The 18,775-nt window shown below is 45.8% G+C and overlaps 1 protein-coding gene across 7 annotated transcripts in view; it reads right to left on the bottom strand.

Annotated features, from left to right (window-relative positions):
- Positions 1-18,775, bottom strand: part of LOC144094162 (ubiquitin carboxyl-terminal hydrolase 8-like) — a 402,680-nt gene that overhangs the window by 76,383 nt on the left and 307,522 nt on the right. For all 7 annotated transcript variants that reach the window (XM_077628075.1, XM_077628078.1, XM_077628079.1 and 4 more), the window contains 3 exons: positions 15,066-15,168; positions 11,289-11,419; positions 6,309-6,405 (listed from right to left, as the gene is read on the bottom strand). In XM_077628075.1, coding sequence (XP_077484201.1) covers positions 6,309-6,405; positions 11,289-11,419; positions 15,066-15,168 — 331 coding nt within the window. The remainder of the gene's footprint in view (positions 1-6,308; positions 6,406-11,288; positions 11,420-15,065; positions 15,169-18,775) is intronic.

The following is an 18,775-nucleotide window of genomic DNA, read 5'->3' as shown; positions in this document are numbered from 1 at the left end:
AAGTAATTGGGTGGAAAGAGCCCTTCTTGGAATTAAAGAAGAAATTATCTACAGCATAGCAAATAAACTGTTCACACCTAGTATCTTTTTAGACTTCAGAAAGGAATTTCACTGAGCGCAGCACCAATTCTTTTTCCACAAACTTCCCTTTTATGGTAGCTGAGCACTTTCTCTAATTAAAAGCTCTTTAACTTGCAGATCACAGTTCACAGTAATTAGCCCATATACGCCTAGCACCCTAAATGTAAGACACCACTTTTTTGCACAATAACTCTAAAGTTTTATTGTGCAAATGTTTGCGCCTGCTAGCATATGTTCAAGAGGGTCTAAACGTTTCCTGTGCAAGGGTTGTGTTGTGTGCATTCAGAAAGATCTGCCAGTCTTCAATGGGTGCTATTTTTTAAATTTGACCCCATCGACTACACCTGCAATAAAAAAAAATAATTCTTGATCATTGCCATAAGAAAACCACCGATGAAAAATGCGATTTTAAAGTCAGTGAAAAATGTTTTACTACACGGAACAGGTAGCAAAATTTTTTAGAATCCTACACTGTAGGGCAGTCAAAAATATTTCCACCACTAAAAGGGTGGTGCTCAATTGTGAAGTGAAACAAATGCTTCGTCTCGAAAAATATTTTAATTTTGAATTTCCAGCATATACGGCTTAATAAAGTAGAATCAGAGATGGAAACTATTAAATATGGAGTACCTTTCTTGCATTTATTGAACATAAATGATACTGCTAATCACGTAATGATACGTAATCACATGCAAGCACGTAAAAAGAAATGGTGCTATATGCAGATGATACAAATGCGTCTTTCTCAGGAGTTAACACGCATGAAATATGCACAGAAGCAAATAAATGGCTAGAAAGCCTGAATATGTGGTTGAAAGAAAATGAAATGCAACTGGATAAAAAAACAAACAAAATATTTGCTGCTAAGCCGAAAGATCCAACTAATGTAACAGCCTTAGTTTCGGCTTTCAGAGAGCCCCAATCCAGCATTCATCCATGATCCGACTTTTAGGCGTTGTGTTGGAAGAAAACTTTCCATGGTCACCCCATGTCGTGCTTAGAGCAATTGGCATGCTAAAGAAACTAAGGTCACTCCTCCTGTCTTATGCTAAACATAAAATCTAGCATGCGCTTGTTTATTCACATCTCGTGTACTGCTCTCTGGTGTGGTCAACGACAACCAAGACAAACCGTAATTATCGTTACAAAGGCAAGTTATACAAGCAACTGGAAACATGCCCTACACTGAAAGAACTGCTTTGTATTTAACCACTTATAGCATAGTTCAGATGAAATAACTACTTAAACAAAAACTATCTCTGGATGTCCTATGCCAATACTGAGCAAACAGAATGAAGTTTCAGGAAAACTATCAAGTTAAGCAGTAACCATGACAGAGCTTATTAGTTAAGATGACATCATGCATAAATTACAGTTTACAGAGGTTGTCTTCATTAGTACCTGAACTGTTCAATGAGTAGCCTGATATATAAATACTACAGTAGAACTATGATTATAAGACTTTTAAGAGAGTTTGTTGCAACAGTAGCTTGATTTGGGCTAGTTGGTAACAGCTTTTTGAAAACATAGCGCAAAATGGACACGGACGACACAGATGTGGACGGGAGAGCGTGAAACCGGTGCACGATCTGGGTTATATATCACTGAAAAATCTCGCACAAAGGAACGCATTCCTGTAAAAAAATGCGTTCACTACTCTGGCTTTCAAAAATTCATTAAGTTCCTTTCCCCGTGCATTGAATAACAGCCCACTTTCGTCTGCAAGGATTACCTCTGAGACTGCGCACACCCAGGCTTTTCGGTGTCGAAGGGGCACCTTTAGATAAGATGTACATGTGCTCCCATCTCTGCGCGTTAAGTACACGTCACAAGCGCCTTGAAAACAATGATTTGGACGACGCACCAGAAAAATAGCTGCCCATTCGAAGGTGTTTTGCAGTGTGCAGTACACGTCTTTCTGTTTAAACTTGTATAGAACCGCTGTCACTCAGTGGCAACAGTGAAGTCAGTGCTAGGAGTTCACATCATAAAGGAAACGCAATGTTTGCCTGCTCGGCTCGCTTTCAGCAGCAATGTGCCGCTCGCTCCTGGCTCGAAACGCTTCGCACTGAAGCCGCAGCGGAAAACTTTTTCGAACTAGCCGCCGCCGATCACGGAAATCACTGTTCCTGTTAGCACCTTTTCATGGTAGTATGAACGCACAGCTGATTTGCCTGACGTCTTAGCGAAGCACGTGGGGGCCAGGAGAGCTGCTTCGCAAGGACGGCACAAGTTGCAAGCACATAGACCGAGCTGTCGGCAGAACCGTCATTACAGGCCATTGTACACTCGATCGCATCGTTGCGCACATGTCTCTGTCTCGATTCTGATCTGGAACCAACCTGCTCAACATAATGTAAGCCAATAAAGTGCTCCGCCAGCGTCACGCATCCTGGACGCTTCCCATATGAAGTGGGGTGTGAATAGTTGTTGTATAACTGAGGCTTTTAATGCATTATCTCTAGGGAAGATTCGCTGGGCCTACACCATTTCATCGTAAAATGCGGGTTGGAGCGCATGAACGCTGCATAATCAGGGTACTACTGAAGTCAGAACACTATTATTTATCGGAGCAGAATACATGAGAACTAAGCCCTGAACCAACTCTCGGTGTTTACATTTCATAAAAAAAGATTTGTGTGTTTACTGCCAATTTATTGCAGTTGGTCTGAAATTGCTTTAGCATTGCTAGTGCCCAAAGTAGTTTTTCCCTTGTCCTAGGGTGGCATAGCCTAGTCAGGCACTTTACGGGCCTTTTGCTATGCATGTCTGAAATAAAAAATTTGCTGTGGTTTAACTACTGCTGAACCTGGTTAGAGAGTGAAAGCTGTGCAGTGCTGCAGATGCGGCTTGGCATGTGTAACGTTGAGTGCGTTCCGCACACAGGATGGGCAGTGCGCCCACCCTGTTGCCCTGGCTGGTGGCAGTTGATGGTTGATAAAAGGACACCCAATGAACGCTGCAGCCGCCTATTCTACCGTCCTCGACTGGTGAATCGAAATGTCAAAGGTCAAGTGGTGTGGCACCATGGTGCAGCAAACATGGTAAGGTCAACCGGCAATTCCTGCCGAAATTGGCTTTGCCCAGCGCAGTGCTGCTTCAAGAAGAGAGAAGGAAATGTGCCGTGGAGAGGACACAACCGGCCATTGGGGTGGAGCAGGCATCCAACTGGGCCCCACCCAGCTGGCACAGCGACTGCAGTCCAGGTTCATTATCCCTCGCGCACGGCTTGGGAGAAAGACAGAACCCCGTAGGTCCCAAACATCACGGAACGACGCAGCTGCCAGGTTCATTCATGCATCGTAGCGTTTCCGCCTTTATGTCCCTTATCACTCTGTCATTGCATTTCCAGCCTATCTTTCTTCCATGAAATTTCTAGCAGCCCTATGCACCTTCTAGCCTTCCCCACTCTGCACCAGTGTTGCCCGTCCACTCTCACGCACTGTCGCATTTTCCAATCAGTCTTTTCCCTGAAAAAAAAGTAAACAAATTGCAACCAAAAGAAAACCCACAAACATGTAAGCACTTTTCACAAGTTTGCACAGAAGGCAATGTTTTTTGTTGATAGTGATAAGGGTAGACTGCTTACACAATTCTGAGTCCCAGCCTTTGCACTGCAAAGGCTTCAATTATCTCTCTTGTTCTTTTATCTCCATTTTTCCCGATCAGTAGGTATTCCTGAAAGCTAGGCTTGCACTCATGAAAGCAGCTATGACATGCCAAATGTCCACACCCCCCAACCTGAATGTTCCCATTGTGCTCGCCTAAAATTCATTTAGGCAATCCCCCGTTTGGTCAATGTACGATGGCCGCCGCATGAAAGCGGTGTCTTGTACACAATGTTGTCAGTGCACGGTACAAATGGGTTCTGGTGCCGAATCGAACAATGACCCTGATGAGTGCTGTCAGGGCTGAATGCTTAGGCTAGCACAGCACGAATGTTAGGAATGGGTAATCCAGACATTTGGCACGTCACAGCCGTTTTCATAAGTGCAAACCTAGCTTTGAGGAATTCATTTCATTTCATTTATTTACCTTAAAGGCACCTTTCGGGGTTTACACAAGGGGTGGGGAAACTTCCATTACATTTTGTCATGATGATATAGTGAGAGGCAAAAATGAAGATAAAAGAACAAGGGAGATAATTGAAGCCTCTGCTATGGAAAAGGTTGGGATTGAAAATTTTTAAGGGTGTGAAAATATGAAATTTTCGAATGTGAATCGAATACGAATATGAAGAAAAAATGGCTTCGAATATCGAATCGAATATCTGGTCAACACAAAAAATAAATTCAGAAAAGATAAACAAGCAAACATTGCTGCTCAAATTTTTTTTTCAAAATAGTGTATGGCTTTTGCAACTGGAATAAACAAAGCTACACTGCCTGAGCACTGTATAAAAAAAAAAACGATGTGCGCAGAAATGCGTACTACTTAACTGAACAGCATTACAGTATCCAACCTGTAATGTGGTCAGGCAAAATGACACCCATAACATGACAAGACTGGAAACAAAAATAACACGATGGCTAGTAAAACCTCATTAATTCGGAGTTGAAGGAACCGACAGAAATGCCCAGGTTATTCGAAGGTCGATTTATAAAATGCCCCTCGGCCCCGAAAAAAACTGCCGTAAATGTGGTAGTCTTATGGTTTGGTTTATGGTTTATGGGGGTTTAACGTCCCAAAGCGACTCAGGCTATGAGGGATGCTGTAGTGAAGGGCTCCGGAAATTTCGACCACCTGGAGTTCTTTAACGTGCACTGACATCGCACAGTACACGGGCCTCTAGAATTTCGCCCTCATAGAAATTCCGCCGCCGCGGCTGGGATCGAACCCGCGTGCTTCGGGTCAGCAGCCGAGCGCCGTAACTACTGAGCCACCGCGGCGGGTTGGTAGTCTTATGAGGCGGATCTATCATGCAAACACCTGTAATCCTGTGCCAAGCACCGAGTTTCAGCGTGCTGGAAAACATCCCGAACGTAAGCGAGATGGGAACGCACATTGAGGTCGGAATGGCGAGACTGCTTCTAAAAAGGGGAAAGAAAAAATCACCAGCGACGAGTCAGTCAGCGTCCGAAAGCGGCACTGCTGAGACTGGACAACTGGTGAATGCGCGGGCCGGCAGTTGCCATTGCCACGGGCGAGTGGCAAAGCTCAGACACCAAAACTACACGGCCAGATTTTTTTTTTGACCTAGTGACAGGGGCCCTCCGAACATTGTCACGCCTGCCGTTAGGCCCACTTAAGAGGTGCATGGGTTACAGTGCACCATGCAATACGCGGGATTTTTACAGGATCGCTTGCCCTTTTGTGACACCTCGACTCGCCCCTTTAGGAGCCTCACACGAAATTCCGCAAGTAGGCTTTCCCGCATAGCTAGTTGACCAAAACAAGATGGCGGTGGTCACGCTAAGAGAGTTAAGGTGACAGAACGAATGCCATGGGTGTGGGCATTAATTAGATAGCATATTACGGAAGGATAAAAAAATAAACGCGCTTTCACGTTGCAATTGTTAGAAGCGGGTCGTCCCCATCTTGCTCGCAGCACGCGTGGTATGCGGGAAAGCCCACTTGCGGAATTGCGCACAAGGTCAAGCCTAGCGCCATCGGAATGCGATCGGTCCACGCAATAAACGATGAAGAAGAAAGAGAACAGGGCCTTTGTATTGTTTTCCTGGAACTTTAATCTTTATATTCAGATAATTTTCCCAGATATTGTGCTTTTCCAACAATCAGATTTACGAAAGTCGGCGTGGTATACAATTGCTGCCGAGTGTTTGGAAATTTTAGAATACTGGGAAATTCACGAATATCATTTCTCTAATACGAATATGAACCAAATACGAAGCATATTCGATTCGTATTCGAAATTTCGAATATTCGCACAGCCGTAAAATTCTGTTAGCAGTCCACCCTTACCACTACCGACAAAAGACATTGCCTCCTTAAATGCACGGCACTGTGCGAACTTGTGAAACGTGCTTACATGATTTTATATTTTCTCTTCGTTGCGATTAGTTTAGTTTTGTCTTGTGCTTCTTGATTGTACCTTCATAAACCCTCTGAGCACCAATCAGTGGATGTTAGTGCCTGTGCTCTGTCTTGTCCCTGCTTTTTGCTCCATGGAACCTCATGCAAACACTTCTAAAACATAACAATGCAATACAATGCTTGCACTAGGGCCTTTCATGTAATGAAATGAAACGAAAGTTGGAAGCACCTACCTTGAATCCTTTGGGCGAGACGCTCTTGTCGTTGTAGTACATTTGGGCAAGCAGGTTCTTGAACTCATGAGCCGTCTCACCGCCCCTGTGAGTGTCCCTGCAGCAGCAAGGGGCATGACTGTTCACCACAGCCGCTGCTTCATACAAAGCTTGCTGGCACAGAGTTTTTAACCTGCCGGGCACAGTATTTGCCGCTGAGAACTTTTCCCAGGCCTCGTTTGTGAAATCCCGTGGGCCAATTGAACATTCGTACATATCACCAGAACAACAACTTCAAGAAACAAAAGGTGGCTTTAAATGCACTTCCCAAACATTCGATATCTGGCTGAGCTGAGGCACTGGCTGAGCACAGGCACATGTGCTTGTAAAGGAAAGGAATGCGGCTTATGGCTTCATCTTTGGTTGACAGTTGTACAGACGACAGCTCACACGCTCCGCTGCAAATAAAAAATTCTTGCACCACTGTGGGCCACCAACACCGATCTGTGATTTGCAGGTGGGCTTAGCATGAAACAAATGAGGGCAAGAGAGGGACACAGCGCTCGCCCTGTGTCCCTCGTTTGTCTCACGCTAAGCTCACCTGCAAATCATGAGTCACCAACTGGCCCAAAACTCCACTTTGCCAAAGTACCGATCTGTGAGGTAAGCAAGACGCAGTGGTGCTTGTGTCGCCAGCTGGGACGACTGGGGTAAAACTTACGAGGTGAAAAGTAGGCTCAGCACCCATACGAATTGATTTATTTTGCAATGAGTTTTTCGGGCACAAAGCACAGAGCACAGCATGACACAAAGCATTAAGTGCAGAACGGCGTTCACAGACAGTCAGTGGTTCCAGCAGCACCAGTCCAAAGCACGCGCTCACCGAGAGCAGTCTCGCTGCCGTGAGGGCACTTCTTCGTCGTTACAACTTATTTATTTACCCTAAACGCCCAGTGTGGTGTTCTTCCGTGCAAGAAAGAACCACAAAGTTGCAGTGAATGATAGAATTTCTTTATTCCATCTAACAATGTTACTGGCGAGTGCCAGCAGAGCTGGGTCGCCGTCAGCGGCAAGCTAGGATGAAGAGCTCCGATGGCGCTCGACACCGCGGTGTATAAACCCTTGCCAAAAAGGTGCATCTGAGCAGCGCGCGTGTCGCTATCAGTATGCGCACAGCCACTACACCCAGAACTGGGCATTACATAGGAGGGAATGTGTCAAAGAAGCAGCAACCGATAACAAATGATACAAAATGTGCAGCACGCAAAGTTGGGTCAACATTTTGGCATAACAGAAGATCCAGGAACTGTGAAAACATGTTGGTACACAAAACAAGCCCAGGCATTCTTCAGCACAGCACAGGAATAACAGAACGTAAGCAAAGCAAAAGGGTGCCGGCAAAATGTAAGAGCATTCATAACTTACACAGAAGTCAAGCACTGTATGTGTGTTCAACAGTGTTACTAAAGCTGCTTGAAAAGGCGATGATTCAGTATGGCCGACTATGCTAGATGGCAGTGCGTTCCACTCATTTATTGCCAATACCAGTGGCGACTTCTGATATTTTAGCGTGCAAGCGAAGATTGAGCGGACTTTATGCGCACGATCCAGGCGAGCTGAACAATGGGGCGCAGGAAAGATGATTTCGGAGAATGGCTGGTCACTATGGCATAAAAGAACGTCTTGCTGGGCACGTTGGTAACTGTACATCTTTGGTTACAGGCGCGAAAACAGACACAACACAAGGCAGAAAGACGGGACGGAGCGCCACTCACAACTGATTTATTTGAAGGCAACACGGACAAATATATGCCATCGTACATGCAAGGAATGCTATCATCTTCAAGGTTGATAAGATAGCGAAGGAGTGAAAAAATTGTTGTCTGCCTTATACAAAGATATGGACTTGTCGCTGACGCACATGCTTCCTTTCTTTGCAATATTTGTCCGTGTTGCCTTCAAATAAATCAGTTGTGAGTGGCGCTCCGCCCTGTCTTTCTGCCTTGTGTTGTGTCTGTTTTCGCGCCTGTAACCAAAGATACACTATCGTATAACGTGTAAAAGAATGACAACTGAGCAAACTTTCTACGCGTAACAAGACGTTGAAGATACAGGGTGTGCTTCAGTGCTGATATGCTTTGGTGACGTGAGGAAGATGACAGTATGAATCTGGCTGCTTTATTTTGCACTGCTTCCAGGGCATTCATAAGAATCAAGTCAGAAAGATGCCATATAATAGAGGCGTATTCAACAGCTGGCCTGATCAGCGTGATATAATCGCTGTGTCTTGTTTCAGCGTTCACGAGGGATAAATGGCATTTCAAAAGACCAATTTTTTTAAAACTTTTGTTAGTCATGTATTCTATGTGAGCATCCCAGGTCAGGTTATGGCTGAGAAATACTCCTCGATATTTGATACATGGCACAGAATGAATTCCGTTATTATTTAATCTATAATTATTTTGTGACGTTTCTGCTACGCAGGAGAAACTTATATGTTTAGTTTTACTTATATTAATATCAATCTGCCATGATGAACACAATTCCGTTAGTTCTGCTAACTCGGACTGAAGTGCTAGGACATCCCGTCAGAGTAGTTATTAGTCTGTAAATTATGCAGTCATCTGCTAAAAGACGTATCGGTGATGTAATATTAGAGGCTATGCCGTTTATATAAACTAAAGAAAGCAAGGGCCCTAATACTGAGCCCTGCGGGATTCCGGATGCTAAGCGAGTGGGTTTCGAAATAAAGTTCTCAATTTTGACCGACTGGTAAAGACGGTTGAAAACTGCTCGATCCATGAAGTTGTTTATCGCCTAACTGTAAATTACAGGCCTTTAGTAATAAGCGTTTGTGAGCAACATGGCCAAAAGCTTTTGAAAAGTCAATGAAAATGGCGTCTGTGGAATGCGACATATGCAGGCTTTGGTGAAGGTCAGTCACAAGTAGAAAAAGTTTGGACTGGCATGATCAATTTCATCAGAATCCATGTTGGTTCTCGAGAAGCTAGATACAAATGGTTCAAGATCTGGGAAAACAAGATATGCTCTAGTAGTTTGCAGCACGTACAAGTAATTGAGATAGGCCTGTAGTTGTTTGGATCGGTGTTATACATGCTTTATGTGCAGGGATGATGTGTGCTTATTTCGAGTTGGCCGGAAGGAGTCCCGTATCCAGAGGTAGCTGAAATATTAGTGTGAGCAAAGCTGATGATTCGTGGCATGTTAGTTTAAGAATTTCGGTGCTGATCCCATTGGGTCCTGGGGCTTTATTTAGTTCCGAATGGCGTGGGCAATGCCATCTGTTGTGATAGTAACAGGTGCGAATTGAAACCGGTTGACAGGTGGAGAAAGAGGTGGTAAGTTATCAAAAGGAAGTTCATTTGTGAATAGTATGTCACTAAAAGACTTGTTGAAGATTTCGGCACACAAGTCTAATGGTGAGCCGTCTGCTGCTGTTAATGCTGGCGAAACGATGTTTTTAGGATTGGGACCACTTTTTGAGAGATTCAGAAGTGCATTGTTATATTATTTTTGTTTCGCTTCTTCGAGTTTGCTTGCAGTAAGCGTTGTATTTATGTCAGTCGAGTGGGGCATTAGTTCTCGAAGCCCTCCTGTACATGGCCTCTTCTTTCTGTTTAAATACCTTTTGCAATCGTTAGTGAACCAGGGATCATTAATGCAGTTTGTATTGCGAGTTTTGGAATGCATTTGTCCTTTTAGTTTATCATGAAATAAACACCAATTTTCATTTGCAATGGAAATCAGCTGCAAAGCTTGTTGGAATGCTATTCATTTTAGGCATGTCTGCACGTGCATACTAGTCCAGTCTCTGTTTACTTACTTTAGCATTGTGAGGATGAGGCAAGCTGAAGCAGATTTCCTCCAGCACACGAGTAGACACGTGGTCAGGATGGAAACTAAGATATTATCGCCACATGTGGGTTCATGAACCACTTCGGTTAGTAGTTGGAAAAGCTGCAATAGGCTGTGGGGTCACTCTGTGTCCAGCCGGCCGGGAAGGCGAACTTCCGTGCCAGCTACACGCAGGCGTTATTCAAGTACGCAACTCGTTTCCCCAACCTTCTGCGGCCGGCACACGGAGATCCGTTGTGCCTTGCCGCTCGACTTCCGGCTCCAGGCAGCAAAGTGAGTGCACCAAACGTGTGCTCTCAGCAGCTTCCCCAGCAAATGCTCGAGGATGGCTTTGCCCCAAGAATGCGGCGCGCACAGGAAAACTTGGCCGTCATTGTCGGGGCATACAAATGTTCGCCGCTGATACCTCCGAAGTCGCGCCCCTACCTCAGCCGGTATATCATCCCATTTACTAAAGAACTGTGCGCATCCTATTTCACAATATCTATATCTTACTTATACAAAATCTTTGGATACCCGATGACTGGAAGGTATATCATGTTGTCCCAGTTCATAAAGGCAGATCAAGAAAGGACGTCTCGAATTACAGACCCATTTCTCTAACATCAATTTCATGCAAAATCTTCAAACATATCTTGTACACAGCTATAATGAATCACTTGGTAAAAAACGACTTATTAATAAAAGAACCACATGGGTTCCGCAAAGGTCTGTCTTGTACCAGACAACTTGTAGAATTCTATCATGAACTTGCATCTGAAGCTGATGACTGAGGGCAGCTGACCGTACCATATTTCCACAACTTGGCTGTTGCATCCACTCGCCACTCATCTGTATTCACATTCACATGGACTCAGTCATACCACCTCTCCTCCTGTCCTGTGATTAAAATTCCTTTTTCTCTCTCCCCCATTCTCGTCCCCACTCTCACTCATGGCTACCCACATTCCCATCCGCTCATGTCCACTCCCAGACGTGAGTGAGGCGATATGAGTGCACCGACCAATACAAGTTGTTCAGGCTTGACTTGTAATCAACACGTGAACAATGCACCGCTGGTTACCATGCCAGTGTAACATGAGATGCAGCATGCACAGCACCGATTTCCCCTGGCGCTGCACCCACCTGCTGATGTCAGCCTTGTACCGGTCAGACAGGAAGTGAAGTGCCAGCGGGATGGTGTTGGCCAGGCACTGCAGGGTGGCATTCATGTAGCACGTGTTGCCTAAGTTGCGTAACCCGGCTGACCGCTTCAACTGCACAGAGAGAATTGTCTGCTCAGGTAGAGGCAGCAATTGGATTAGTTTGTTCTCCCATGTTACAATACAGATCAAGGGGTTGTAGGCAGCTTGACGAGTCTACAAACAGAAGAGGGCAGTACTAAAGGTTATACGATTTTAAAACAATGACACCAAAGAATCACTAAAGAATACAGTCAAACCCGGATATACTGAACCCGTGTATTACGAATTATTGGCTATATCGAACACAAAGGTCATCCCCTTGAATATACTATGTAAAAGTATAGGACAGTTGTGTAGTATATCTAACTTCAGTTTCGCCGGCCGTTCGATATTTCGAACATTGTGCCAGGCCCCTGGGAGGTGCGCTTTCCCCAAAGACCCTCGCATCTCCGGTCACACAACGTACGGCGACGTTTGCAAGCCGTTCCTCCTCGCGAAAGAGAGAAAACCGCTCACTGGGGAGGGAGAACTCGAAAGAGCCAGGTGGTGGTTGCGCCTGTCTCTTTCATTCCCCTTTGTGCCTTTGTCATTCCTTCCCTGACTCCTCGACCAACGCCAGTCAACTCCATCGGCCAGTGCAGGGCCTGTCTCATTTCTCTTGTGCGTTTCTTTGTTTCAACGTGCCAACTGTAGCATGCATGACTGCTGTCATCTAATGAGCCATGGCACCTATGGACGTAAAAAAGATAAAGAATATGGACTTCGCAACAAAGCTTGAGGTGATCCGGCGCGTCGAGAATGACGAAAAGAAGTCCTCCGTGGCACATGCATTCGGCATTCCGCAGAGCACTCTAAGTACACTGTTAAAAAAGAAGCAGGTCACCACGCTCAAAGCAGGTGAGCAAAATCGCTCGGGAGCATGTCGTGTGTGCCCTGCTGCTTTCGACAAAGTTGAGAAGGCGCTGTATGCGCGGTTTCTCCAAGTCCGCACAAAAAACATCCCTCTGGATGGTCCCATGTTAATGGAGAAGGCCAAATGGTTTGCCACAGTTCTTGGCGAAGAGAACTTTTGTGGTGGCACTGGGTGGCCGCAATGGTTTAAAAACCGCTACGGCATTGTGAGAAAAGCCATTTCAGGCAAAAGTGGTGCTGTCAGCAGCCAGGAGGTGCAGCAGTGGCTTTCAGGGGAGTGGCCGAAGATTGCTGCGAACTTTTCGCCCACCAAAGTCTTCAGTGTAGATGAGACTGGTCTCTTTTGGCAAATACTGCCGAATACAACACTCGATAGAAAATGAGCAAAGTGTGTGTGACGATTCTGCTTGTGGCAAACATGGATGGCTTGTGCAAGCTGCAGCTGTTTGTTATCGGAAAGAGCACGTCACATTGCTGCTTCAAGAGTTGCAAGCATCTTTCCGTCTGCTGGATGACATGCCAACTTTTTGCTGAATGGCTGCAGGCTTGGGATGCAGAGTTGGGCATGTTGGGCTGCCGAGTCTGCCTTCTGTTAGACAACTGCTCGGCCCATCAAATGACTTGCAAGCTGCAGAATATTGAACTCAAGTTTCTCCCGCCGAACACCACAGCGAGACAGCAGCCCATGGGCCAGGGTATCATAAAGGCTTTCAAGGTAGGCTACATACAGACTGAGACTTGTTCAGCGGCTCCTCATAAAACTGCGGATTGGAACTGATCTCAAGATTGACCTGCCCGTCGCCATCCAGGTGATCCCTGGTACTTGGAACAACGTAAAGCAGGCCACGGTAACCAACTGTTTAGGCAAGGCAGGCAGTTCAGGCTGTAGCTGACCTCGCTGATGAGCCCATTGTGGCGGAAATAGCTGCCGCTCAAGAACGCGATTCCAGCGACGATGAGGACAACTGTGTTCCAGAAGAGATGCGCCCATGCACAGCCGCTGAACTGACATCACCGTTCAGCCTTATTCGGTGTTGTTGCGGTGAAATGGTAGGTACCGGGCTGTCGCACCAGGACGGTCTCGAGAAAATCGAGACTGGCGTTTTCAACTTCATTACTCACAGCAAAAAGCGGTCGAAAATTAGAGATTTTTTTTTCCCGTCAAATTAAGTGCTTTCATGACTGCTGTGATCAGCAAGCCACAATTTGTAATGATCTCGAGTGCAGGTTAAGCCTCTATCTGTGTATCGAATTTTCGCTATATCGAACTATTTTCTGATCCCCTTAGAATTCGATATATTCGGGTTTGACTGTACAAGAAACAGCAATATGTACACATAAGCAAATTTAAGCCATGTCATTTAATAAGGCAGAAACTTGGGCTAGTTGGATATTGTTTGAACTCATATTTTCTAGCGCTTAGTAAACACAAGGGACAAGAACACAAATGCACAGGACGTACGCTAGTCTTCAACTGTCGTTTATTCGAAAAAACATTCAATATAAGACATCTCAATTGCTGATATTAACACACGCGCAGTAGCAACGCCACGTTTCAAGAACAACAATTATTTTTTTGATAGATAAACAGATGGGGTGCTGACACATTTTGAACCTTCTTTATCAATGCACATAGCTTCGAAAATTTCCCGTTCCGATTGCGTTTTTAGTGTTCCTAGAATGCTTGTTTCATGCAAGACTGGTGTGCAGGGTACAGGGTCAGGGTCGCCAGGGTACCGTTCGATGAGACAGCGTTTGCAGTGCACCGCGAGATTCCCCCTCGCTGATATGGATTCTGTTGCCAAGCGGTGCTCTCTCAGCCTTTCATTAAGGCATCTTCCTGATTGCCCAATATAAGCCTTGCCACAAGTGAGCGGGATTTTATAGACAACACCGATTTTGCACGGTACGAACTTGTTTTGGTGGTTCATAGTGCACATTGGCTTCCTTGCCTCGCTGTTCACGAGTGGGCACAAGCGCACTAGTTTCTTCAGGGCAGTCAAAACAAGATCAACGGCACACTTTTTCGCCACCCTTTTTAGACGGTGCGACATGTTGTGAAGATACGGCATAGCCACAAGCTGAGTCTGCCACTGGGGATCGTCACGGTTTTGTTGCCTCCCAGTTCTCACTTCCTTCAGCAGCTTTTCTGCAACAGATGTCAGAGTATCCTCTGGAAACCCGGCGTTCTCTAGGCGAAGCTTTTGCAGTCTCACACTTTCTGTGATGCAATGCTCGCACGACTTATTGAGAGAAGCGCAGAAGGCATTCACGGCAATACCCCTTTTTACAAGTTTAGAGTGCGCCAATTGATAACTGAGAATTTTTTTTTTGTTCTCGGCTGATACATCCAGCAAACACGTGCCTTTTCATATGCACTTCATGCTGAGTTAGCAAGTTTCAACGCTAACGGGGTTCTCGCACGTGCGGAACTTGCGAACTAGGGATTCCATGCTCATATCGATAAAAATTTATTACGAGCCTGTAATGCAGCCAAACTCAAGCACAGGGTCTTATTCATAACCAAGAATCATTTACTGCTGCTTATCTACACTCTAAAAATCACACCAAAGGAGCCACAACATCAAGAAGTCACTTTGCTTCTATAGAGATGGACGCTATGGCATCGGCGCCATCACCGACTCATCCGCCACGTCGCACTGCTGCCACGCCACCTATAGGAGCTGGAACGACCGAATAGAATTTCGCCTCCGTACCTGTTATGAAGAAATCTACTACCTATCCCTTTCCAGGTCCAGAGAAAGTGGCAAATGCGTGTCACATTAGTACTGGCGACAAAACCCACCTCTTGTCCAGATGATGGGCTGATACTTCTGACACGAGGATAGAACATTTCACCAGTGCGTGCTCGCGGCTGTCGACAGATGACGGCAGCATTGGTCTCGACACTGCAATGTGAGCAGAAAAACCCTGCTGTACACCGCTATTACCCATCCTGATGACTGCCAGACTGTGGCCATGTTTACAGACCAGGTCCACCAGAAAATCCCAAAAGCCCAGGTGACAACAACAAGACTGCACGGCAGGGGCTGCACACTGCAACAAAAAGCTACAGGACAAGTGTGCATTAAACCAGTTATAAGTGCCATATGATGACGCAGGTGGCAACCAGACGACAGCCATAGTTGCAGTGCGAGCATCTTCCACTGGCTTATTTTGTGTTTTACTACTGTGAACTGGGCATGGCGGCACTGCTAGGATGATGACCAGTAACCCTCTCGTTTTCTTCATTCAGGCCCTTGGTCTTGTGCTGTACGTCAACGACTATGCCTACGGCATCCGGATCCCTGATGTGGGACTGACACCATCCATTCTGCAGACCGGCGAGCGCTGCAATAATCCGTGGGACCAGGCTGCCTGCGACGGGATGCTCGGCCAGCTAGAATTCCTCGGCTGCGCGCCACCCGAAAGCGTGCCAGGGAGCACAACGGCATCGATATCACCTGCCTATAGATATGGCGACACACCCCACCCAGGCATTGGGCATGGCGGCACTGCTAGGATGATGACCAGTAACCCTCTTGTTTTCTTCATTCAGGTAAGACAACAGTTCAAATGTTTTAGAAGCAATGACATCTCCTTGTTGCTGCTGCCATGCCCATGGCAAATGTATTCTACCATCTCTGAATATTCCGCCTCTTTAAAGTGCCTGCTGTTGTTAGCCGACGACATGGAATCTAATCCAGGCCCTACTTTGCAAGAAGTGTTGAGTAAAGTGTGCAAGGTTGCTGCTGATGTTAATGAGATCAAAAACGAAAACAAGACCACTAACGAGTCATTAGAAGCAGTCCACGCTAAACTGGACATGCTATCCCTTCTACAATTGAGAACAGCTGGCGTCGATGAGAAGGTTTCGTGTTTAGAAAGCAGCATGAACAAATTACTACTACAAGTTGACGACCTAGACAGCAGGAGTAGGAGGTATAATGTAATTGTCTACGGGATAAAAGAATCAATAGAAGAAACTACAGAGGACCTTGAGACGGAAGTAATCGAGGGTGTTACAGCTACCACCCTTGGTGTAACAATCTCGGGAGTTGAAAGAATTCATCGCCTAGGCGCAGCAAAGGCCAACAAAACCAGACCTGTCATTCCAAAGTTATGTGATTTTCGAGACAAAGCAAAAATCTTCCAAAACTGCCACAAATTGAAGGACTTGGAAATATCAGTAAGCGAAGAATTCTCACCACAACTTCACAACACCCGAAAAAAGCTTTGGGACAGCTGTAAGCCAAACAAGGATAAAGGTGAAAAAGTTTCGTTGGTCTTTGACAAGATTAAAGTTAACGATGTGCTCTATACCTGGGACGATGATAAGGAAACCACAGTAGCTGTAGGAAAGAAACGAGTAACATGAAGCAAAAAAAAAAAAATGAGCAAACACGACACGCTCTACTTCTTAACAATAGCCAACATAAATGCCAGAAGCCTTGTGAATAAAACAACTGAACTTGAAGCCTTTATAATCGAACATAACCCTGACGTTATCAGAAATCTGGCTCTCTCCCAGCATTTCAGATGCGGATATTTTTCCGCCTGGCTTTACCGTGATGCGTAAGGACCGAGGTACACGTGGCGGTGGAGTGGCAGTCTTGATCAAAGATAGCAAACACGCAGCAACCATGCCAGTTATCGATGACGTTGAAGCACTTTGGTGCAAAATCACCATGGGTCAATGCTTACTTCACTTAGGCACAATGTACTGGCCACCTGATGATACCGATGAAACGTTGTGTCTGATGACAGATTACATGGAACATCACTTAAGCAAGTCAAAAAATGCCGTTCTTATGGGCGATCTTAACCTCCCTTGCGTCAACTGGAAAACCCTCTGCCATGGTAACACAGACATACTTAGCTCAAAAGCACTGCTTGATATCTCTTTTAACTTTGGTCTCGTTCAAATAATCCACATTACGAAAAAAAGTACTAGTACCCTTGATTTTGCGTTTATTAGTGACATAGTTCAGCTTACAAATTATCCATGTGAGGTAGTAGACGATTTTTCAGACCGCAACGCTACATTATGCGTCCTCCCATTAAGAACACCGACTTCTGTTCAAAGAGTGAAAGCATGGATTTCTGACTGGTCCAAAGTGGATAATACTACCATTCTTGGCCATTTGGAACTGTCATACACAAATTTTCGTTCTAGCTCTCAAGTTACCAGTGTCTGTCAACCAGTTATGGCTATCTTTTGTAACAATCGTGCAAGATTGCTTATTCAAGTATATCCCACAAAAAACCAAGCCAGCACACAGAACAAACCCATGGATAACAAGAGTAATTACCGTACTTACACGATTGTAAGTCTGTAAGTGCACCCTTTTTTTTTATATTTAAAACTCCGAAGTGAAGGGGGTCGACTTATAATTGAAGTGAAGCTTTGAATTGCCAATAAAAGCAAGAAAAATTATCTATCAGGGATGCTACTGCCACGTTACAATTTTTTGTTTGCTCTACGGCTCCAAGCGTAGCATTCAGATATTCTGCGGGCTTTCTGGCAAGGATTTTTCATTTTTTACTTTTACTGCACACACCGCTACCCGCCGCGGTGGTTCAGAGGTTAGGGCACTCGGCTACTGAGCAGGATACCCGGGTTAGAACCTGGCCGCGGTGGCAGCGTTTTGATGGAGGCGAAACGCAAAGGCATGCCAGTACAGCACGTTAAATATCCCCAGGTGGTATAAATTATTCCGGAGCCCTCCACTACAGCACCTCTTTCTTCTTTCACTCCCTCCTTTATCTCTTCCCTTATAGCTTGGTTGGCGCCGAGATTTGAGACAGATACTGCGCCATTTCCTTTCCCCAAAAACCAATGTCATTTCATTTCACTCGCGGGAGTATCGATAGTTAAGGAAGGGCCGCTGTTCCAATCGCAGAGTCTGCGCCAGCGCCCGGGAGTGTCGCTAGCTGATGGAAGAGCCGCTATTTCAGTTGGTTGCGTAATACGGCGGCTAGATGGCGGCACTTCAGGGGAATGCCGATGTTTGCTGGAAGAGCTGACGACCCGACACCGATCACTTTTTGTTTGGTGGTGCTTGGAGTTGGTGCTTTTGACTCGACTGCTGGCCGCGTGCTTCGCCATGAGCTCTCCAGGTTCGAAAAGCATTCGGCGCTCATTCACTGCCGCGTTCAAGAGGGAGGCCATCGTTTACGCCGAAGAAACTGACAACTGCGCGGCGGGCGACATGTTCGACGCTTCTGAATGGTTGGTGCAGGAGTGGCAGAAGCAGCGAGACAGAATTTTCGACTGCGACTCCAACCGAAAAGGTTTCCGCGGGCCAAAGTCAGGACGCTTTCTGAAGCTGGAGGTCAAGCTTGCAGCGTATGTCACCGAAATACGTGGTCGGTCCCATCCAGTAACATGCGAAATGATCACGCAACAAGCCCGGGTCTTCGCTGCGGAAGCTGGGATACTCCGAACAGACTTCAAAGTCAGGAGGGCTTCGAAATTTATGAAGAGGGCTGGCTTCTCTCTTCATCGGAATACTA

This window comes from Amblyomma americanum, chromosome 6 (assembly GCF_052857255.1).
Source record: "Amblyomma americanum isolate KBUSLIRL-KWMA chromosome 6, ASM5285725v1, whole genome shotgun sequence".
Classification (NCBI taxonomy): Eukaryota; Metazoa; Arthropoda; class Arachnida; order Ixodida; family Ixodidae; genus Amblyomma; species Amblyomma americanum.
The sequence above is the reverse complement of the archived record's forward strand: the minus strand, read 5'-3'. Positions and strand labels throughout refer to the sequence as shown.